The 22,428-nt window shown below is 39.3% G+C and overlaps 1 protein-coding gene across 2 annotated transcripts; it reads right to left on the bottom strand.

Moving 5' to 3' along the window:
• Window positions 1–5,934: 5,934 nt before the first annotated feature.
• Window positions 5,935–21,003, bottom strand: clgn (calmegin). 2 transcript variants are annotated; one of them, XM_023283531.3, is made up of 15 exons: window positions 20,807–21,003; window positions 16,456–16,737; window positions 16,287–16,360; window positions 16,102–16,160; window positions 14,859–15,000; window positions 14,680–14,761; window positions 14,358–14,550; window positions 13,373–13,562; window positions 12,161–12,274; window positions 10,593–10,749; window positions 10,112–10,327; window positions 9,847–9,963; window positions 9,611–9,761; window positions 9,373–9,509; window positions 5,935–7,291 (listed from the first exon to the last, which is right to left on the bottom strand). In XM_023283531.3, the coding sequence occupies exons 2-15, from the start codon at window positions 16,735–16,737 to the stop codon at window positions 7,217–7,219; spliced, it is 1,989 nt and encodes a 662-aa protein (XP_023139299.2). In that variant the 5' UTR covers window positions 20,807–21,003; the 3' UTR covers window positions 5,935–7,216. The 2 variants fall into 2 exon arrangements, with proteins under 2 accessions (XP_023139299.2, XP_023139298.2); XM_023283530.3 differs by having other exon boundaries at window positions 9,373–9,515; window positions 20,807–21,002.
• Window positions 21,004–22,428: the final 1,425 nt, after the last annotated feature.

Below are 22,428 nucleotides of genomic sequence, written 5' to 3'. Positions count from 1 at the left end.
CTTTTGACCAATGCAATCTATGAACAATTTTAAGTTGAATTACCTTGTGTCTTAGGCAAATTGAAGATGAGTATATATTATTCACTGCAGATTGCCACTCATCCTCAGATATTACAATTTCAAGCTCTTCTTCCCATTTTCTTCTGGTATGTGCAAGTGGCTGTACATTGTAAGAAATGATAGAAGTATATATTTTCCCAATGACACCCTTAGAAAGCGGGTTTATATTTAACATTGTTTCAAGAAGAGAGTCGGGGGGCCGTGATGGGAAGTGATTGAGCGTGGTTGACATATAGCTGCGTAATTGAAGATACCTGAAGAATTGAGAGTTAGGGATTTCAAATTTTGTTTTTAGTTGTTGAAACGAGGCATACTGTCCATCAATAAACAAGTCTTTCAGTGTCCTTGGGCCACGCGTAGCCCAGGTTGAGAAGCAATCGTCTATCATGGAAGGAGCAAACATATGGTTATGTGCAATAGGACCATTGATTGACATATCATTTAAAGCAAAACGCCTTCTGAATTGACACCATATCTTGAATGAGTGTTTGACAATTGGGTTTGCAGAGAATTTGCACATCGGTTGAGACAGAGGTAGTTCTGAAGTCATCAAGGAGTGAAGGGAGGTAAGACTGCACGACATATTTTCCAGTTTTAACCATTCAGGGCTGCAACAGGGGGAGCACCAAAATAGCATTGCTCGGATGTTGGATGCCCAATAATAGAATTGGAAATTTGGGAGTGAAAAACCCCCTTGCTCTCTATGCCTCTGTAACACACTTTTAGAGATGCGTGCAGTTTTCCCATTCCATATGAATGAAGATATAGATTTGTCAATAAGGGAGAAAAAGGCATTTGTTAAAAATATAGGTACGCATTGAAAAATGTACAAAAATTTAGGTAAGATATTCATTTTAACAATATTTATTCTACCTCCCAATGATAATGGGAGTGTGTTCCATCGTTCGAGGTCCTGTTTCATGGAGTCTAATAATGGGATAAAGTTTGTTTTGTACATGTGCTTGTAGTTTTTTGTTATCCATACACCTAAGTATTTAAATTTATCTTGACTTATTTTGAATGGGAATTGGCTCGGCATGATTTGTTTAGCCACAGAGTTTATAGGCATTAGCTCACTCTTTTGCATGTTTACCTTATAGCCTGATATCCTTCCGAAGCTCTCAAGAACATCGGATAGTTTAGGAAGGCTCCGGAGTGGGTCCGATATATACAGGAGGGTGTCGTCAGCATACAGCGAGGTTTTGTGCTCTGAGTCCCCCCTTTGGATGCCTTTAATGGAAGGTTCGTTACGTATTGCAGTTGCTAGGGGCTCCATTACCAATGAAAATAATAGAGGGGATAATGGGCACCCTTGCCGTGTGCCCCGTTCTAGTTTGAAAAAATTTGACCGATTATGGTTTGTACGGACTGCAGCTAGAGGGGCGGAGTATATCATACGGATCCAAGATATAAACTTTACACCAAAACCGAACCTTCTAAGAGTATAGAAAAGGTAGTCCCACTCCACACGATCGAACGCTTTCTCAGCATCAAGTGACAAGACCACTTCTGCTGTATCTGGTGGAGTGGGACTATGCAGGATATCCAAAAGCCTGCGGATGTTATAAAATGAATATCGGTTTTTGATAAATCCTGTTTGGTCATTGGATACTATTGAAGGGACAATTAGCTCTAAGCGGGTTGCTAAAATTTTGGCAAATATTTTATTGTCTACATTTAACAATGAAATTGGTCGATATGAGCTACATTTCAATTTACTTTTGCCCTTTTTATGAATTAAAGATATGACCGCCTGCCTCATTGTTTCTGGAAAGACACCAGATCGAGATGATTCATCATAAACAGAAAGTAAAATAGGGGACAGCTCTTTAGAAAATGTTTTAAAAAATTCGGTTGGGAAGCCGTCAGGCCCGGGAGCCTTTCCACTCTGCATGGAGGCAATAGCTTTCATAATTTCTTGTTCAGACAGTGGTCTTTCTACATCTACTGCCGATTGCTCACTAATAGTTGGAAGGGTAAATTTTGTGAAAAAGGTCTCAAATTGTTTTTCATTACCACACGATTCAGAGGTATATAGTTCCGAGTAATATTTACTGAACTCGTTATTTATGTCTATAGGATCTGTTAGTTTCTCACCTTGTTCATTATTAATTTCAAGAATTGACTGATCAGCCTGTTGTTGTCGTAGTTGATGGGCCAGGATTTTCCCAATTTTCTCCCCATGTTCATATACTTTATGTTTGGATTTATTTAAGAGGTTTTCTGCATGTTTTGTGGTTATTAAGTTAAATTCAGTTTGAAGAGCCAGGCGTTCTTTAAATATTTCAGATGAAAAAGAGCAAGCCAAGGCATTGTCCAGTCTTAAAATATCACTTTCAATCTTTCTGAGGCGTTCATGTTGAGCTTTTTTTATTCTGACATTATAAGCTATGATTTGGCCTCTAAGATATGCCTTTAGTGATTCCCAGATTAATCCAGACGATATGTCTGGAGTTCTATTTCGCACCAAATACTCATCTATTTCCTTTGATATAAATTTGACAAATTCTGCATCAGAAAGCAGAAGAGTGTTAAATCTCCACGGTCGGTATTTGATGTTTGAGGGCATGTTCAGGATCATCGATAGTGGTGCATGGTCTGATATTACTATTGCGTGATATTCACATTTATTTACAAGTGGAAGCAAAGTATTATCTATAAAAAAATAGTCTATTCGGGAGAAAGTCTTATGTACTGGCGAGTAGAAAGAGTAGCATCTTCGGCCTGGGTTTTTAGATCTCCAAACATCGTTCATCCCATAGGTTTTTAGAAGCTTATTAACTGTTTGCTCTGTTCGATTTGGTTGTACTGTTTTAGATGAGCTGCGGTCTTGTGATGGTGATAAGACACAGTTGATATCGCCTCCCAGGATGAGGTGATGTGAATCAATATTTGGTATTTGAGAAAATAGTCTCGTAAAAAAAGCACTATCATCCCAGTTAGGGGCATAAATGTTTGCCAAGACAACAGGGGTGTTATTTAGCCTGCCCACCACAATTATGTACCGACCGTTAGAGTCAGCTTCAACATTACCAAGGGTGAAAGAGATGTTCTTTTTAATGAGTATAGCTGTTCCCCTAGATTTGGAGTGAAAGTTCGAATGAAAAAATTGTCCTACCCAATTGCATCGAAGCTTTGAGTGGTCATGTGTAGTTAGGTGAGTTTCTTGGAGAAAGACAATGTCAGCGTTCATCCTCTCCAGGTGGGAAAACACCCTCCTACGTTTTGCCGGCTTGTTAAGAGATTTAACATTCCAGCAAACAAAGTTTACCTGGCAGAGGCCGGACTGAGTATTCAACGGTGATCTAGCCATGTGGACTGGGACACATAGTGACAAGAGTAATATTTGGTTGGGTTAAAAAACACAGAGAGGTCAATAATAATCAGCTTAGAAAGTACAAACAATGATCTTAAAACAAATTTTGGTGCAACAGGCGCTAAACCCCCAAAATCACCAGCAAGAACATGGTGATAGAACAACCCTTGAAAGAAAAATCCACACATTAGCATAGCCTATGTGTTTGTTTAGAGTTCTAGCTTTACAGGTGGCTCCATGTGCATTTAGAATTAAGATAAGTCTTTTAGAATGCACAGTAATAAAGAAAAAAAAAAATATATATATATATATTTTGGCGGCCTAGTCCATTAGTCTTTTTATGATTGACTACTGTAACACATCCTATAAAAATATGTAATTACCTGAATTTACTCAGGGATATAGGAAAACCCTGCTTCAGCACTTATTAACTTAACAACACAATTAACTTTCCAATATACAACATTGTGCTTAGCAGTTCAAGATTATCGTTTGAAAAAGATAGTGTTATTTGCGTAGTGCGAGGCTTTACCGTTTGTTGTAGTAAGCCTAGTCACTCCTTACATTTTTTCACGTACATACGCTTGGGCTTTAGCTGGGTCGTTGAAGATCATATCCTTGCCGTCATGGGAGATGCGCAGCCGGGCTGGGTAAAGGAGCCCATAGCGCACTCCCTCTCGACCTCGCAGCGACTTTTTCACGTCGTTAAAGGCCATCCTTGCGCGGGCGACACTTGGTGGATAGTCAGGGAAGATGAGGATGGTCGAGCCGTTGCGCTGCAGTGGGTCTGATTCTCGTGCACGGCGGAGGATGTCGACGCAGTCTTGAGGGTAGTGCAGTTTGGCTATGATCGGTCTGGGTTTGCCATCAGCTCTCTTCCCCTGTAAGGAGCGGTGTGATCTGTCCACCAGTACATCCCTGTCCAGCTTTAGCACGTCACGGATTAGCTTGGATACAGCAACAGGCGTACACGGGGAGCTCTCAGCCACATTCAGTATTCGGATGTTTGATCTCCGACTGCGCCCTTCCAAGTCCACATGTTTCTCACGCAGAGACTCCACGATTTTCTCCAGCGTTTGGACTTTGGTTTGCAGTGTTGTTATGTCATCTGAGTGTACAGAAAGCGCCCCCTCCATCTCTACAACCGTAGTTTTGACTGTCTCCATGTCGATGCGAAGGGCTACTGTGCTGTTAGCTATCTCGGTTTTCACTGACTGTAGCTCCGCTTTAATGCCCTCGATTTCGTGCGTAATCACCTTTGTCACCTCTCTTTGAAAAAGTTCAGTCATTTCGATCTTCATGAATGACAGCAACTCAGTTTTTAGATCTTGAAGTTCACCTTTTCCTGACATTTTGCTGATTGAGTCGCCTACAGGATGTGTAGGCCCGGGTGCTTTGTTAGCTTTCTCGGGGCTCGTCTCCTCTGTAGTTTTGTTGCCCGGTGTAAATTTGTATTTTCGCAAGTTATTTGCCATTTTCAAAGAAATCACCCGTTTCCTCGGATGTCACAGATGGTACGTAAGGCTTCAGTTTTTCTCACGACGCCAAATAAAAAGACTTATGTGTGTTTCTGTGCGGAGCCAACTGGGCACACGTCTACTCCATTGCCTGCTCGCCGGAACTCCTGAATGTTGTTTTTTAACATATTTTTTTCTGACACCCTTGCTACAGATGCCCGACCTGCACACATCCTGGTACCATCATGTTTTGTGTGTAGAAACTCTGCACATTTGCCTTTAAAATGTTTTTGTTTTAATAAAATCCTAAGATCACTGCTTTCACCGTTTTGTTTTTTGTCACCTGCAAATCCTTACATTATTTAAACCTCTGAACTCCAAACAGTTTCTGGGCGTTTTTACTCACTGTGGGCTCATTTTTCACTGCAATAAAAGTCCTGTGCGTCTATGGAAGCAGTAATAATGGCAAAAGTAACTCAAACGCGTCTTTTGTGCAATAAATCAGCTATTTAATGAGGCCTATTTACATTTTTACAACCTACACAAACTAATTTTTCACACTGCTCTAGACAAGAGGAAAGATGCTTCACCATGCTGAATCTATCTTCCATGCAACTTGCTCTTTGTTTACTGTTTTTGAGCCATGCTGCATTTATTTTATTCATAAATGATGTTTTCTTTTCCCCTCAAACTGTATTTCCTCTCTGCTCTGTTTAAACACAGCCTGCAGTTCACTGGAAAATTCAGTTTTTTTTTTTCATGTGACTTTGAAATAAAGCTTCTCTGTTCTGCAGGAGTGAAGAATTTTTTGGTGTTTATGAAATCCAATTAGTGCAAACAGTTTATTTTTGAAGTTTTTTTGGAATGAGACCTGTAGAATAAAGGGATTTTGATGAAATATCACAATTTTAGGGTTAGATTTTTAGGGTTAGACAACAGAATTGTATATCCATGGACCATTGCAAAGTAGAAAATCTGATAATTACTTCAGTTTCTGGGTCTGATAATTGGTGTAATTTTGTCAATTAAAAAAAAAGCCCACCTATGTGTTTTTGGTTAGGAGAAAAATGTGCCTCATTTAATGAAACTTTTTGGGTTGAGTGTTTTTTGTATTAAATAGTTTTATTTTCAAGAGCAATGTACAATTTGCAAACAAATGTAAACAGGGAATCTGCCAGTGTCTGACAAGAAGATGAACTACAAAAGCTTGAGACAATAAAAAAACAAACAAAAAAATCAAAAGTAGCATCTTCCCCAGGCAACAAACTAGGATCTGAACTCCAGCTAGTCTAGATATTCTGGGAGAGTGCTGCTGTGTAGTGACTGAATGAGACACGTCTTCACAGATTTGATATTCCGCTTCAGAAACCCACATATTCATCTCATCTTACTGACAGCTGACGGCCAACGCATTAAAAATGATTGAAATTTGTTGCAAGCTTCATGTCAGTTTTTCTTTTAACATTTCATTAACCTTGGCTCATGTACATATTTTAAGTGAACTGTCTCAAAACACTGCAATATTAAATCTTTATTTCATACTGGCATAAACAAATTATAACCAAAACCAATAAATAGAGTTATCAGTGCTAATCCTTGATTCTTGAATTGCTATAACTTAGTAAAAAACGCACATAAAAGTAAATGATGCTCATTACAAACTACCTAAAATCTAAACAGAACATCAATTTTTTTTCCCAAAGAGGTAATCTTTAACCCTAAGCTGAGGCGAATTTTTCTGCTGAAATGTCCCGACACTGCAGTAACATCTCACACAGCCTTTTCCTCACAGCTCAGCGTCCTCTCCCTGTTTTTTGAAACCTGCGCAATTTCAAACAAGAGAGGAACTTCTGTCGAAAGGCGTCCTTGAACGTGTTCTTCTAAAACAAGGACACACAACTTCTGAGATGGCGCCCCTGTGATATGCTGTGAAATGTTAGGATCAACCGGAGTCGACGGGGCAGACGCTCTGCTGCCGTCACTCTGAGAGGAGACAGACTGGTAGATCTACGTAACAGTATATTCAGAGAGGAGATCAACGGCAGAGACGGGAAGAGAGGCGGGGCTTTTTTAGGCTGACAGGCATTTCGACAGCGATGGCTTATAGAAGGGAAGGAACGATGAAGAAAAGCGTGGAGGGTAAACGGCTAAATGCACAAGCTCTCCAGGGAGCTCGTCTGATGGTGGAGTGTAGCAGACAGGGAGAAACAAGACAATACAGGAAGTGGTGTGGGAGGCTGCGAACCTGGGATGGATGGGGCAGCCGGGGTGACGGCAGGCTACCAGTTGGTTCAGAGGAAATGGGATGTTGCTCCACTCGAGGAGGAGGAAGCGGCGGCCGAAGTTTACCCTTCCACAGACAGCAGGCCTGGGCTTCACCTCCTCAGTCTTTCCGTACCCTCCTCTTTCTTACAGCTTGTTTGTGGCTCTCTTCGGTGATGTCTCCTCCCTCCTTCGGCTGCCAGAAATTTACAAAAAGAAGGAGGAAAAGACTAATTTTAGAGATGAGACATAAAATATCACTCTTGCATTTTTCCGATTTATTGGGATTTTTACAAACATGTTGAGTCAGACCAAGACTTTAGAGTGTCTGGAAACTCTTTTCAACCTCTGAACCCCAAGCAGTTTGCTCCTGTCACATTTTCACTCACTGTGGGCTAATTTTCACTGCAATAAGGCTATAAATAGTCATGAAAGATCCTCCCCAAACATGTTTAAAGATGTATAAAGATACTGTTCTGAAAAAATATTTGCTTCTAGGTCTTTTTTTCCACAAAAAGGTTAAATGACCCGGCTAGACAATCTTAAAATGACACATGCACCTCCTTCCTCAATGGAAAATTCGGAATGTTATGAATATGCAAAGATTCTTCAGAAGTTTTACCCTCTGAACTCCAAGCAGTTTCAGTACAGTACACACCGTGGGCTGCAGCTCACCGGAAACAGCACAACCATGACTAGACGTAATTCAATCATGTCTTTTGTGCAGTATAACAAAGTTATGCCATAAATCACAATAAAGTGAAAACTCAGATTATTTATTTTTACAAAAATTGAAGAAAAAAAATGGAACTAACATATGCAATGTCTCTTTAAGTGCCCACAGGTGTTAACGATACTGGAAAAAGAGGATGGTGACTCTACATACTACAGACATTTTACTACAGACATTTTTAATATTTTGATACTTGTCTCCTATTTGTTGTTCAGTTCGGCCGAACAATGGTGTTATTTTGGTGATTTTTAAAAAAAAAGACATGACTGGGGTTCAGAGGGTTAAAGGCCTTTTTAATGCCAAGTCATGCAAAATACATTATCATTGTTGAAATGAAAACCAGAGCAGCTGGACTCCCTGACTACACACAATTCTCACGAGGACAAGGACATAACGTCAGAGACATGAAGTAGTCTAAACACAGGGGAGGTGAGTGTGCTGTCTGCAGGACATCACAGATTAACCACAATTTTCAACTTTCCCTGAAATACTCATCTGTGACATACTGTTCCATCAGAAAATTTAGCAAAATCTAAGCTTAAAATCATCATTTAGTCAAACCAGGTTCTGTTAAAAAACAAACAAAAAAAATGTGCTCATTAGTGTAACCATGAAGCCAGTAGTGACTCAGCTCAGAAAAATTCTCGGACTTTTTGGCTGAACTGCACGCTGTGTTCACTCAGTGGACATCATCTTTCTTTTCCTTTTTTTAATTGCCAAAATAACACCATTAATCAGTGCCAGGAACTATAGACTTTAAAGTTTTCAAAGGTCCATGAAGTAAAGTCCATTATAAAAACAGTCCATGACAAATTTGGGGACTTTTCAGTTGAACTGCAGGCTGTGTTTACACCAGAGTGGATAGCAGACAGATATGGAAAACAACATGTATGAAGCAAGTTATCTAGTATGCAGTGCCGATATTTTCCCCTCGGTATTGGTCACACCTGTGGGCACGTGAAAAAATGCTGTACATGTTGATTCCAGGTTCTTTCATAATCCCAGATATTCAACATTGTTTTTTTGTGTTTTTATCGCTGCGTCATACCACACAGAAGAGTGTTATGAGTTCTCTCTACTTCTAGCCATGGTTGTGCTGTTTCCATACAGGTGCAGGAGTTTATACTGTGGTGAAAAATGAGCCCACAGTGAGTAAAAACGTGATGGGAGGAAAAAAACTGCTTGCAGTTCAGATTTTTAAGGTTTGAGGTAAGTTAATATGAAATAAGGCATGTCATGACGATGAAAGCACCTCAGCTTCCTTTAAACACGATGGGTTAAGGAGGCCTTGAGAAACTCAGCACAAAAACAAGAATTTGTCACCATGACAGCAGAATCTACAACATCAGAATGAGAGAAACTAATACAAGTAGATGCCGCTACCAATTCACACTTTAGTGACAAACCCTGACAGAAAGAGCTGTGAAAATAAATCTCACCAATGTTCATTTTGTGGAGAATTGCCCTGATTGTTTCCTGATTGATTCCCAAATTGAGAAAATTTTCCTTATTCTGCTGTATAGATAAGAATAAGTGACACCCACCTCATCTTCCAATGTTCTCTCTGGAGCTTTGCTTTCCTCCTCTCCTTCCTCTTCTTCCTCCTCCTCCTCTTCTTCTTCCTCTTCATCATCTCCCTCTGGATTGTCCCCTCCTGCCTGATTGTCCTCCTCAGCTTCTTCTGTTGCTTCAGAGAGACGAGTTAAAAATGACAAGTGAACAAGGCAGCAGTAAAAATTCCAAAACTCAATGAATGTGTGTCCTGTTTTAGACCTCCTTCACCTGAAGCTGCTGCTCCTTCTGTAGCCTCATCTGCTGCTTTGTCTTCCTCATCTGCTGCTGCCTCCTCTTCTTCCTCCTCCTCCTCTTCCTCCTCTTCTACATTAGCCTGCGGTATATCCACCTTTTTGTACACGTAGTCATCTTCTGATTTCTGAGAGAGTTTCACAGCTGAGTTAGGAGGGATTTCTGGTGCACATGATTAAAAACGTGCAGTAAAATCAGCAGGTTCTTGGTACCTTTGGCCAGCAGAAGAGCACAGTCAGTCCAACTGGAAGGCCTATTGTCAAAATGTAGATCACCCAGAGCCATGGTCGCTCCTCTGCTGCCATCATCAGCTGAGCAAAAATCCCGGGCTGTTGAGATGGAGGGGAGAAACAAGGAACAAACAGTGAGCATTTGTGTCTGCTTCATTGTCCCTCACAGAAACATAACACCCTTGTTGTAAATCATGTACGTGCAGTAACACTGTACTTTGCAGCCCCTGAAAGGCAGCACACCGACCTCGTTAGCGCTGGCCACCAGCTTCTTCAGCCCCCAGCTGTCAGAGGCCCAGCGGTCGGCCACCTCCTTGTAAGAGGTGATAATGAAGTTGTCAAAGTAGATATCCGAGGTCATGGACCACAATTCCAGTCCTAGGGCCTTGAATGGTGTCATCCTGAACGGCTGCAGGTCCTCAAAATAGTCTGGGTTATCGATTTTACGCGGCTTCCAGACTCCCTGGGGAGAAGACAAAGATTGTGGTTGCAACAATCAGAAGGAAAGAAGCCCAACACATCTTTAGCTACAGCATCAGTAGAACATTGATCGCTGTGGTGTGCAAATATTATGCTCTTTAAAAAAAAAACAAAAAAAAACGCAGCCACATAAATTGGAAATTAAATGTATAAGACAATAAACTGTTGCTATAGTGCTTTGATTTTTCCTGAATCCATGTGAAAAAAGCTGAGGGTCAGATTTCACAAACGCTAGAATCAGCTGTTACCTGATAGTTGGGATTGTCCACCAGAGGGGCTTTCCATTTGCCCTTGTACTGAGGGTTGTTGATCATGGGACGCTTCCACTGCCCACAGCCGGGGGCCGTCTCACAGGCTGGGTTAGGAACCTGAGGGGCCTCCCACTCGCCATCCATTTCCTCATCCCTGCATACAGAGGACGAGCTGTCAGTCTGGATAATTCCTTAGTAGGTCTGTAGTTTCCATGTCAGCTGTTTGACCTACATACTCTTATCCAACCAAATTCTCATTGGTTAGGCAATCGCCAAGGTTACTTTTATGAGGAGAAAAGCCTTATATCAACAGTCTTTCAGGACTAATCCATTGTTTTTGGTGGTGGGAGGCTACATACCTATAAACACCCTCACATTTTCACAACTCTGAACCTGAACTGAGTAGACCCGTATGTAAAATTACTTGAATGTCAAATGATTTCAAATTTGGTCACCTCTCAATAACTCCATTATTTCTAAGCCGTCTGGTAGAGCACCTCCGCATATGAACAATCAAAAACAAATATTTTAGAAGAACTAAGTTAGAAACATAAGTTAGAATATCAGTGATCAACGAAACAAAATTGGTAACATGATTTCCCATCAGCCTAACTGCAACACAGTTATAAAAAGAAACAGTCAACACCAAAGCTTTCTCAGGTGTGAACCTATGGACCGGATCTATCTGCATGTCTGCATCATGGTTCCACAGTAAAAGAAATGTCAGGGGTTGAAATGGTCTGACTGTGTGACTTCACAAAAATGGAAAGGGACACAGGGAGATCACCGGATAACTAATAATCACTTAAATTACAGTTGCAACAACAATAATCAGAAAGTGCAGAAGCGTCATTGTACCAGTACTTAGAGCTGCTGTGGTTGTCCTCCTAAAATGACACTGTAGACAGTGGCAAATTTCACTAATTAGCTCTGAAAACAAATAGGGACGTGCTTGAGACTTGGTACAGGGATTATCAGAGGAAACAGGAGTTTCTGTGACAGCTCAGATAGTATGAAACCACTCATAACACCACTACTATTGACAGCAACCAAGAAAAAAAATCCTTGCTTGCTGTTTAGCACAAAAAAACTACAAGATAAAACTTTGCTAAAATACCTGAAATGAAGCCTGATCAATACCAGTGGAACACTCTTAGGTCAGATGAGAATCATTTACCAAGATAAATTTGTTGGGCTCAGATGAGGTTTGGCATGTTTAGCATGAACCTAAGAGGTTACAACAGTGAATGCATAGACCTGAGAGTGAAGCATGGAAGAGGGAGTACAGTGATATGGAGCTGCAGGAGTAATTTCACTATAAGATAACCAGGTTAAAATGCTTCAATATGCTGCAAATTCTAGCTTTTTATGTGTACTTATGTGTACTTAATTCATTAAGGCAAATAAGGCAAGCAGGTTAGGTGCACTCATTGCACTGTGATAGATTTTTTGAATTATGCATTTTTCTCCCACCACAAATAATGAATTGGTTGAAGAGCAGGTACGATTTCAATCCACTAAGATTTGCTGTTGTTGACTACATGATTTAAAGACTAGTTCTTTACCAGTCCTCTGGTTTCTCAGCATTAGGGTCAGGGACAAACTCCAGTTCGTCATCCAGCCAGCCTTCTGGCTTCGATGCGTCAGGGTCCTCAATCTTTGCAGGTGCATCTTCATCCCTAAGACAAACACACATTGATTTGGTATTTACCAAAGTCACTGAGGTCATAACATTCAAATGTGTCAAATCTGGGTCATTCCAGCTCAAGCAATCTAACTTTTAAAAAAATGTAAAAACGATTTCTGCTCTACCATCTCTGTTTTGCGTGGAATTGTTACAGCATAAAACATGGACATTTCTAAAGATATTTGGAAAATTTTAGTGTCACATATCATATACATTTCAAGAGAGCATTTTTTGTGTCATTTTGTTCTCACACATTGAAATTTGAGGCTGCTTGAACATCTCATGCACTCTTAGACTGAAGCCTTAAATTGTCACAGTTATTTTTCATCATGTCATACTCAAAAGCTTTATGGACAAGTAGATTAAATAGTCTCTGATTATAGGTGAATTTAAATCTAAAATAATTTAAGATGCCTTGAAAACTCCCATCTCTGAGCACACATGAACAAAAAAAAATTCAGAATGCAGAAGTAAACTGGCGATATTTTCTGAACCATATGTAGCTGCATGTCACAATAATAACCAACAAAACAGAATACTTGTACTTATGATATACTTGGACACAAAAAGATAAAAGAAAGTTATTTTCTTTCGCTTTCATAACAGATTGAGCAGGTATGACAAGTTTTACTACAAAAACAAAAAGTATTACTAGACGGCCTAACTGAAGTTGAACAGAGTTCTAAAGTTTCTGGCTTTTATTTTTTAAAGTTCCTCATATATATATATAAAAAAATGTCCTGCAAACATAGCCTCACATTTCAATGTGCAAAAAACCATGGTGAGAGAGGGACAACAAAAAAACCAAAAAAGAATTATCTCTGAAAGCACTTGATATCAATTTAAAATTTTACAGATGCCAATTTAAATATCCAGATGATCCAGAGATGGAATAACCCGACAGCACATTTAAAAAAAGTCTAATCTAATGATCCTTTAACACAAAGCAACAAGGAAACACTAACGATGAGGATAAAGTGACTGCTCTAATCATGTGGTCTCTAAAAGAATAGCATTAGGGTTTTAACAAACAACATCCAGCCATCCATTAGTGTACTGTTATGTCTAATAGTACTGGGGTAGCAGTCACCAGTCATCAGGCTTCACCGCCTCGGGGTCGGGAATCTTGGCCCTCTCGTCCCAGTCCTCTGGTTTGGAGTCATTTGGGTCGTCAATCTCTTTGGGTGGGTTGACTGGAGGCACCACGTCAGTCAAGAGGTTGCCACGGCTCACGCTCGACTGATCGATCAACATCTCGTAGCTGTTGTCTGGGTTCAAGACTAACAGTAGACATGGGTGAGAAAAGTTCATAAAAATTTAAAAGATGTGACTGCCACTAAAGTAGAAATTTTAAACACTTGAACAAAAAACAAAAAAAAAACAAAAAAAAAAAAAACCCACACATACACCCCTGGACATTTTAACATCAACTAGCACTTATGGTATGGCTTTTTCCTTCAGAAGGTTATTTTCTTTGTTCATGTAATTAGCAGCAAACTTCAGTGGAGCCTTAAGGTGCAGTTTCTGGACAAAGGACTTCCTTCTTGCACAGCAGCCTCTCAACCCATGCCGATATAAACACTCTGGACACTGACACAAGTGTTCCAGCGGTTTTTAATATACTGTAGATCTGTTTCTTGGCAATTCTTGGCTGCCTCTTGTCCATCCTGAGCTCCTTGGACTTTCCTACTACTTGTGGCCGAGTTAAATGAGTGTATCAAATGGGCCCCATTTAAAATTGGCCAAGAGGAGTCACCAGCTGTAGTTAACGAGCTCTACTACTTACGAGAAGTTAAGAAACCATGCCACTAAGAAAATTTGACTAACACAGCTTTCTGCATCACTAAAACTGATAATTCAAGTTGCTGTATGTCTATTTTGATCATGAAGACCCTTTAAAAAAATCTAAGAAAGATGCAAAATGCATGATTATTTTTTTGTGACAAAGATGCACATGTTTCTATCATTCCAACATAGAAAATTTAGAGCTGTAGCGATCATAGGAAACTCAAAACTGCCATAACATACATGGTCTTAACATGTGTATATTAACTTGTCTTCATGACGGTGCATACCCAATGTGTAGAGGTGAGTTTTCTTGTCAGTGTAGAACTTCTTTAGGTCAACGTCAGCCCTCTTGGCATGCTTCTCCTCCATGTCTTTGTTCAGAGGATTCTTGTGGCGGAAGATGAAGTGCAGCTTGTAGTCTTCGCCACATTTGTCAGGTCCGAACATGATAGTGTACGGTGTGCGGTCATGGAACTGCTCCTACAGCGCAAAACATGAACGAATTGAGTCCAGTTAAATTTTCCCAGTTCTAACACAGCACACAAGACTAATTAGTAGTAATCTGATGGTTTCACCAATTAAAGCAGAATAAAGAACACATATACTAACCAGATTGAGGTTACCAGTGTCTGAAATCAGTTTGATGTACGCTCCACCACAGTCGATACCATCCTGGAAATTCACCTCATACCTGCAACCAGAACAGAAGTTAATCGTGAAACAGGACCCAGTCATTATTTTCTACATGACCAGAGACAAAGTGTGTGTCTGTGCATGAGTAAACTCACTGAATGACCAGAGGTTCATCCTGGAAGACAAAAGGTTTGTCCAGCATTGCTGCGATGGCATGATGTTTGGCCCGGGACTTGAGCACCAGGCCTTGGTCTCCTGGAACTTTGTTCTCCTTCAGCTGCTCCACAGCCCACTTTCCTAGAGACAGAGAGGGATGGATGGTCAATGTAAAGAAGAAATCAAATCATATCTGTCTTGTAAGACTTGCACTCTTGTTTAATGTTGTGCACCAAAACACCATGTCAAATTCCTTTTAAGTGAAAAACTTGGCAGTAAAATAATGTAATACTCATCAACTCCCAAAACCTGCAGCTGTGTTTGAAAGGCAGGTAATGCTTTTTTTTAATGACTAAATTTTACCATTTATCAACCAGAAGCTGTCAAACCGATACTACCCAAAGGTCCTTGAACAACTTATCTGAGATATGCTTGGCATTTGGAAAAAAAATAACTTAGCTTAAATCCAGATATTTCATCAAAATCTCTTTATGCTAAATGTCTAATTTGTATTTTTTTTCAAAAATTAACCATTTGTACTAACCAGACTCTGTGCTCCTCAATGTAACCATGCAGCCATTATTGATTTAGCCGTGACTAACAGGCAGTAGCAAAATGTCTACAGTATGTAGCATCACCACTTTTTTTTCGATATTGTTAACACTTGCGGAAAATTGTTGTACATGTTGATTCTGTTTTTAAAAAAAAAAAAAAAAATACAACTTTCATCTTTTTTCTTCTTTTAAAATGTATGGTTTTGGAACTGTAACACAGCACAAAAGACATTTCTGAGTTCTCACTACTTCTAGACATGGTTGTGCTGTTTCCATAGAGGGGCAAGACTTTATATTGCAGTAAAAAATTAGACGAGAAAAAAAATGTGACAGGAGCAATAACAATAAAAAAACAAAACAGAAACTGTAATGAGTCCAGAGGGTTACGAATGAGTCTCTCATTTCAAACTAGCCTGGGTTGTATTTTCACCACACTGCTTTCAGATTTGTAGGTTATAAAATGTTTTTCACAACAGCTTAATTGCTGGAATGTGTGATTGCAAACATTGCGGAAGCCTCTGACCTCATATTTCAGCATTTACACTGCCAAATAAAGTGCTACTATGACAAATAAGAAAGGTGGCCAAGACTACAAACAATCAGAGCCACGGCAGTAAACATCATATGAATCATATATGAGTACAGTGGGTCCATCACAAACATCTGGATCAGCAAAACAGCAACAAACCGTCATATTTGGCGATGTCATCGTCTGCGTCCTCCTTCATCGTTTTTGACAGCTGCCATCTGTGGAGATCACCATCAGAAAACACTTTGTAAAAACTCTCTTTGACCATAGATTGTGTAAATGTATCCCTGTCACTCAGTACCACTATCAAAAATCTACCATGTATTTAATGTGTTGGGCAATACCTGTCCAGTGATCCATCATCAAACGTCTCTGCAAAGTAGACATCTCCAGTGGGAACAGGAGTCTTATAGGTTACCTGGAAACACATTAAATAGAAATCACACATTGCTTAATACAAAGCTTTTGACAGAGTTCAATTCACCGTAACTCAATTTATGACCCATTTCTGACCTGGAAGGAGACGTTGGCATCACTTCCGGTCTTCCCACCCCCGGCTCCCTCATTCTGCATCTCCTCAGCTTGCTCTTCATCATCCATCACCGTTGCTTCCTGCTCCTCTTCCTCCTCCTCATCCTCAGCCATCAGAACCTTCAGCTCCTCCTCGTCCAAGCCCATATCCTCATCGGCGTCCAAAATGTCAGCATCGAAATGCTCCTTGTGGGCCGCCACCGCCGCCACGGCCAGGGAGGACAGGAGCAGCAGGCGCCACATCCAACCTCTGTCCAGCTTCATCTGCAGCATGACCAAAGTGTGAGATAAGGGATGAGCAGAAGAGTGAGGAGGGTGTGGTATTGGAAGTAGGGGGATGGGAAGAAGAGGCAGGTGTGAGTGAGACAGATTTTATTTATGGAGAGCAACGAGAAGAGTGTGTGTCGTATCAGTGATATAAATAGAAGACACAAGTGTGTGAAATGATGGAGCAATGAGTGGGTGAGGGTTAGAGAAAAGAGATGGAGGTTACATTAGGACATGAGTGCCCTCACTAACATCCTTATCTCATGTCTTCCTTCACAAAAAACACTAAATTTGCACTTTTTTCTGCTGTCCTGCAGATAAATCACAAAGACAGACATTGAGCAGACGCCATAAACATCTGTGCTTTGAAAATCTGCCTCCTTAAAGTTACAATGCCTCTACTTCACTTCACATTCTCGCTAATCCTACTAATTTTAGCACTACATGCATGGGATTAAAATGCTTTTGAAACTGCAAAAAGGTAATCTGCTGAATAATGGTTTCGTTCAGGGATCTATTACAGCAAACGGCGGCTTCAATGACCTCCTATTGATCAGCCCACACCTGCTCGCTCTTGTCGTGAGCAGCAGGAAATGAGAAGCATCGCTGCAGGCAGCATGCTTTCTTTAATTCCTAATTAACTTTAATTCCAGTGCTGGTGTTGTTCTGTTTGCTAACAACAGAGCGCAGGAGGATCAAAAGGATTGTGATGAACATAAGGGAGAGATGAGGAACAAGTCACACTGCTAAGAACCATCTTTTCTTGTAGAGCATCAAGATGTTGCTCATTTACTTGCATCTATTGTTTGAGTTTAAACAACAGATTGTAGGAATACTTGACCACATATAATGATTAGAGTAAAATATCTAATGCTAATTTGATTAGCAATATTTGATTAAAGTCCACCTCTTGTTGAATATTGACTGTGTAATGAATTTAAAATGTGATGAAGCAGTAAGACGAGAAACCATTAAACATGGCACATAGGAGGATGACATGAATTTATAAAACTTTGACGCAACAGTTTAAAATCTGGCTCACATTACATAATATATATTCTAAACCGCAGCCTTTGCAATTTGCATATTGGGTTATTTCTATTTGAAATCGATGTTCTGTCCTACCACATATCGTGGAGCAAGAAGTAGCTTGTACGTTTATGTATAATGCAGAAAGTGGTTAAGTTATTAAATGGTAAAATTCTCATCAGTAAGAGTCCTGAATGAATTGACTATTAGCTTTAAAAAGGAGAGTCTAAACTACATAACCAGTCCCCTGTTTGTCTATTCTTACCAGTGACTTTCATGAAAGTACTCAATTGACATTACAGCTGCAACAATTATTCAACTAATCAGTTATCTTCAAATTAATTATAAACTGTTTTAATAATCCATCAGTTTGTCATTTTTCAAGAAAAAAAGACAAACTCTAAATTCTCTGATCCTAGTGACTTAAATTTGAATATTTTCTGATTTCTTCCACCTCTTTTACAGAAACTGAATGTTTTTGGGTTGTGGACAAAACAAGCCACCACTTGGGATAAACATTGTTTGACATTTTTCAGTGTTTTCTGACATTTATGGTTCAAAGAACTTATTAATTTCTCGAGAAAATTATCAATGAATTAATCGACAGTGAAAATAATCACTGCAGATTTTTAAATAACCTGTTTACAATGAGGTACGGTGGTTAAACAGTTTTCTCATTTAGCAGATTTTATCTCAGGTCAACTCTCACTAAGCATGTCTCAGGAATGCAACTAGTGGATATTAACAGCTCGCTAGCAGCTACATAACAGACCATAACACAAAGAGGGTCCTTTATCTTTACATTTACTTCACAGAAATGACTAAGCCTGCAACTAACAGTTACAATATTATTGTTATTATCATTGTTGAATACTGTGTTGACTATTTTTTCGACTAATCAGTTAGTTGCTTTGTCTGTAAAATGTCAGAACATGGTGGAACAGGTAGTTCAGTATTTACAAAGGTTCAAGATGACAAATGTCTTCTTTTATCCATAGCCCAAGGACATTCAGTTATCTATCACAGAGGAGGAAAAAAACATATTTAAGAAGCTGAAATCTGACTTTTTGTTTTCTTTAAAAAATACTGAAACTAATTTATCAATATCAAAACATTGTTCTCTGACAGAATTGCAATAATTTGGGCCTGTGAGTGCATCAGCTTCACACTATTTGCTCATTAAACACAGACCACAGGTTGGCCTTGAATGCCGACTATACAGACAAAAATGTGGAGCTCATATTTTTAAATATCTCTCCCAATGTCGGTTCAACAGTTATATTGGTAAGTTTTCCCCTTGGTGGATGAAAATGCTAGATTTTGGGGGCTGCTACCAGTTTTTGGGATTAAGAATTTGCCAGAGTACGTAGTAAGAAGTCAGGAGTAAGAAAATGATGGGATCATCCTCTATTAACTTCCCAGCAATGTATTTCATGAACTTGTCAGCAGCTTAATGTGAAGACAAAGCTTGACTTCAATGCACAATGCAGAGTCTTGGAGCTGCTCTGCTGGACGAACTGTGTGTTAACCGTTCCACTATCAAGACTGGTAGGTATGGTAGCTTGAATCTTCACGGTAGCAGCTCCAAAGCTTTGGAATAGCCTTAATCTCTCAATCAAATGTTCCTCCTCCACTGACAGTTTTAGAAAAAGACAGTTCTCTATGGATTTTGGATAGTTAGGTATTTAATTTTAGAAAATCATCATATGTTGCTCGCCTGTATTGCCTTGTTTTAGTATTTAATACCATTTTATTTTGTTTCACAAACTGATTTTTGCACATATTTTTGTTGCTGCCTGACTTATAACATCTACAGCAGCTTAGTCAACTCAGTTTGTTTTGAAATGTGCTATAGAGATAAATTCAATTTGATGAATGACATCATTTCAAAATTACCCAAAGCATTTTTCTGTGTAAGGTTGTGTAAAAGAAAGTTTTCATAATGACGCATGTCCGACAACATAAACACTGATTCCAATATATCTGTGACAGGCCGATATGACTCAAAAATGATCTGGAATGACTCCATTTGAGTTAATAATTGTCCAATGTTTCAGTGGAGAAGCAACCTTCAAGTCCCAAACTGCATTTCAGAAAACATCCAATCACAGAGCTTAAAGTTTAGTCATACTGGAAACTAATAGATGTACCGAAACTGAAAACAAGCTAAAGCTCAAATCAGTTTTCGGTTTTTGTGTCAGTACGATAGAACGCTGTGATCATTATCCGCATTTGTACTTAAATACTCAGGTTTTTGACAGGTTAGTACATTAACATTCAGGTTCTTGACAGATTTGTGGTTTGACAATGGGTTTTGGACATTTTAGTGTCCTAATATCCAGGCTTTGAAGACACATTTAGGTTTTTCAAAATTGATGGCTACAACACGTTTGATTGTTGGGAGCTAATACCAACCAAGGGAATGAAAATGAGCCTTAAATTCAAAGTACGTGCTTTAAAAAGCAAACAGGCCCCTTATCTACACCGCAACTAATTCAAGCTTCAGTCCTCCACTTAATTTTAGAGCAAGTGTGCAGAGGCGCCATCTCTTATCAGCCTCTGGTTTGCAGTGCCAACACGCAGCTTTCCTTCCTATTTTCTATTTAGGACAAGCTTATAAAATAAGAACATATTCACTACAGAATAAATGTCACAGGGCAGCTCTGTGGAGCAAACATGGCTGCCACCGAGCACTGCAACGTCCAAACTCCTGTAGATGAATGGCTCTGGCTGCAGCACCTGCTCAGCTAGCTAACGTTAGCCCGCTAGCTAGCTGGGCGGCGCGCTAATCACAAACAGCAAACGTTAGCATAACAGAAGCTTAGCTGCTAAATGAACGGCTTATACAAGAGAGACCACGCATGAAACACACACTGAGGTTAAAAACCATAAATTCTGAGCTTACATTTTAACCAAAAAGGGTGAGTATAGAGGTCTTGCAGGCTGCAGAAATGAATGGACGCCTACCGTTAGCTTGCTACGTTAGCAGTGATGTCGCACAGGGATGGAGAGGCTGAACGAGCGCACACAAACAAACCTTTGCGCCTTCAAGCTGCGGAGAAAAGCTCCCTCGATGAGAACGGCTTCTCCGCTTCTTCACGCACAAACACACGGAGAAAGTGGTGCAGTTGTTCCGCCGGGAGAACCGCTAGAGGAGCGGGAGGGACGAAGACGGTTAACGGCCGCAGAAGATGGACCGAGGAGATGACAGCTCGGCCTGGAAAACGGTCAGAGTCCCTGCTACTGAGCATGCGCAAATCAGGCAGATGGTGAGCGTGAATGGTGCCTTCAGGTGCCAAGCAAATTGTAGGGTCAAGTCACGCAAAACTTATTCACACAGCATTTTCTAACAGAGAAATGAGAGTGACATTACGAATTTAATTGACTATGACTAATATAAAAAGACCCTACACCTACAATATTACATGAAACAAAAAATAGCCCGACTAATTTAAATTATACAGTTTAGTACATACAAATTAATCCGATCAATTTTAACATTACACAACTCTACAGCACTTAAATACAAACGGATCTGACCACTTTAAATATTACAAGACTCTACAGTATTTTAGAAAATGCTAATCAGCTGGACTGATTTGACTATAATAGTTAAGAATTTGCCTTACAAATTAAAATATTTAGGTTGGGACGGTACAGCATTATTCAAATTAACCTGACTAATTTAAATATTACAGTTTAAGTAAGTACAAATTAACATGCTTAATTTAAATATAACAGAAATTTGCCTGACAAATTTATATATTAAAGTTAAGACTCTACAGTATTTTTAAGAATCCAAATTACCCTGACTAATTTAAATATTAGAGTTTAGGCTAAGTTTTAAAAGAAGCTGAGAAAATAGAGTGTATTATTGTTAATTATAACACTTACTTACACGTTGAATACACAGAGGTACAGTAGTCTCTTTTACAATACAGCCAAGTAAAACATTAAAAGATGTATGTGCACAAGTAGGAAGCTCAGATTTAAAAAAAATGACAATGAAAACATTAAAAGGCAAAATTAGTAAAATAAAATATTAAAAATAACCACAGCATTTTAAAAGTAAAAACAAGCGAATCAATTACAAGAAGAATAGTTGGAGGAAAAATAAATTGCCGTAAATGTAACCATTTTATTTATTTTTATAATAAAAGACAGATTTGCAAAGCAAACTTGCTCATTATAAAATAAATGATGGTGAATGGCTTTTAAAAAGGATTGATTCACTGACTGACTGTGAAATACAGATTTACGTGGGACAAGATAAGTTGTCGATTGACCTCTTGAGTACGGCAACCTCAAACTGCTATCATTTCCCCCTTTTTTGGTTTGTTTAAACAAGAAGCATTTGGATGTATGATGAATACATGAAAATAAAAAAATTCTACCAAAAGATAAAAGAAAAAAAAATAGCCAAAACTGTAGGGAGTTTAAATCCCGAGCCTACAATGAGCCTCTGAAGGCATCAAAACATCGAGCGGCACAACGATTTCAAAGTAAAAGCTCACTGTTGGTAAATTATACTCTACAATGTTCCAGTTGTTGAATGCCGCATAAAAGCTACTATTAACAAGTTAAGACAAGCACGCTAACATGATATTAACAGTAATAAGGGAAAATAAAAACGCAGATACATTTGATGTGCTTTTACTA

The sequence above is a fragment of the Amphiprion ocellaris genome, chromosome 4, assembly GCF_022539595.1.
Source record: "Amphiprion ocellaris isolate individual 3 ecotype Okinawa chromosome 4, ASM2253959v1, whole genome shotgun sequence".
Lineage (NCBI taxonomy): Eukaryota > Metazoa > Chordata > Actinopteri > Pomacentridae > Amphiprion > Amphiprion ocellaris.
Note: the sequence above shows the minus strand (reverse complement) of the source record. Positions and strands in the feature narration are given on the sequence as shown.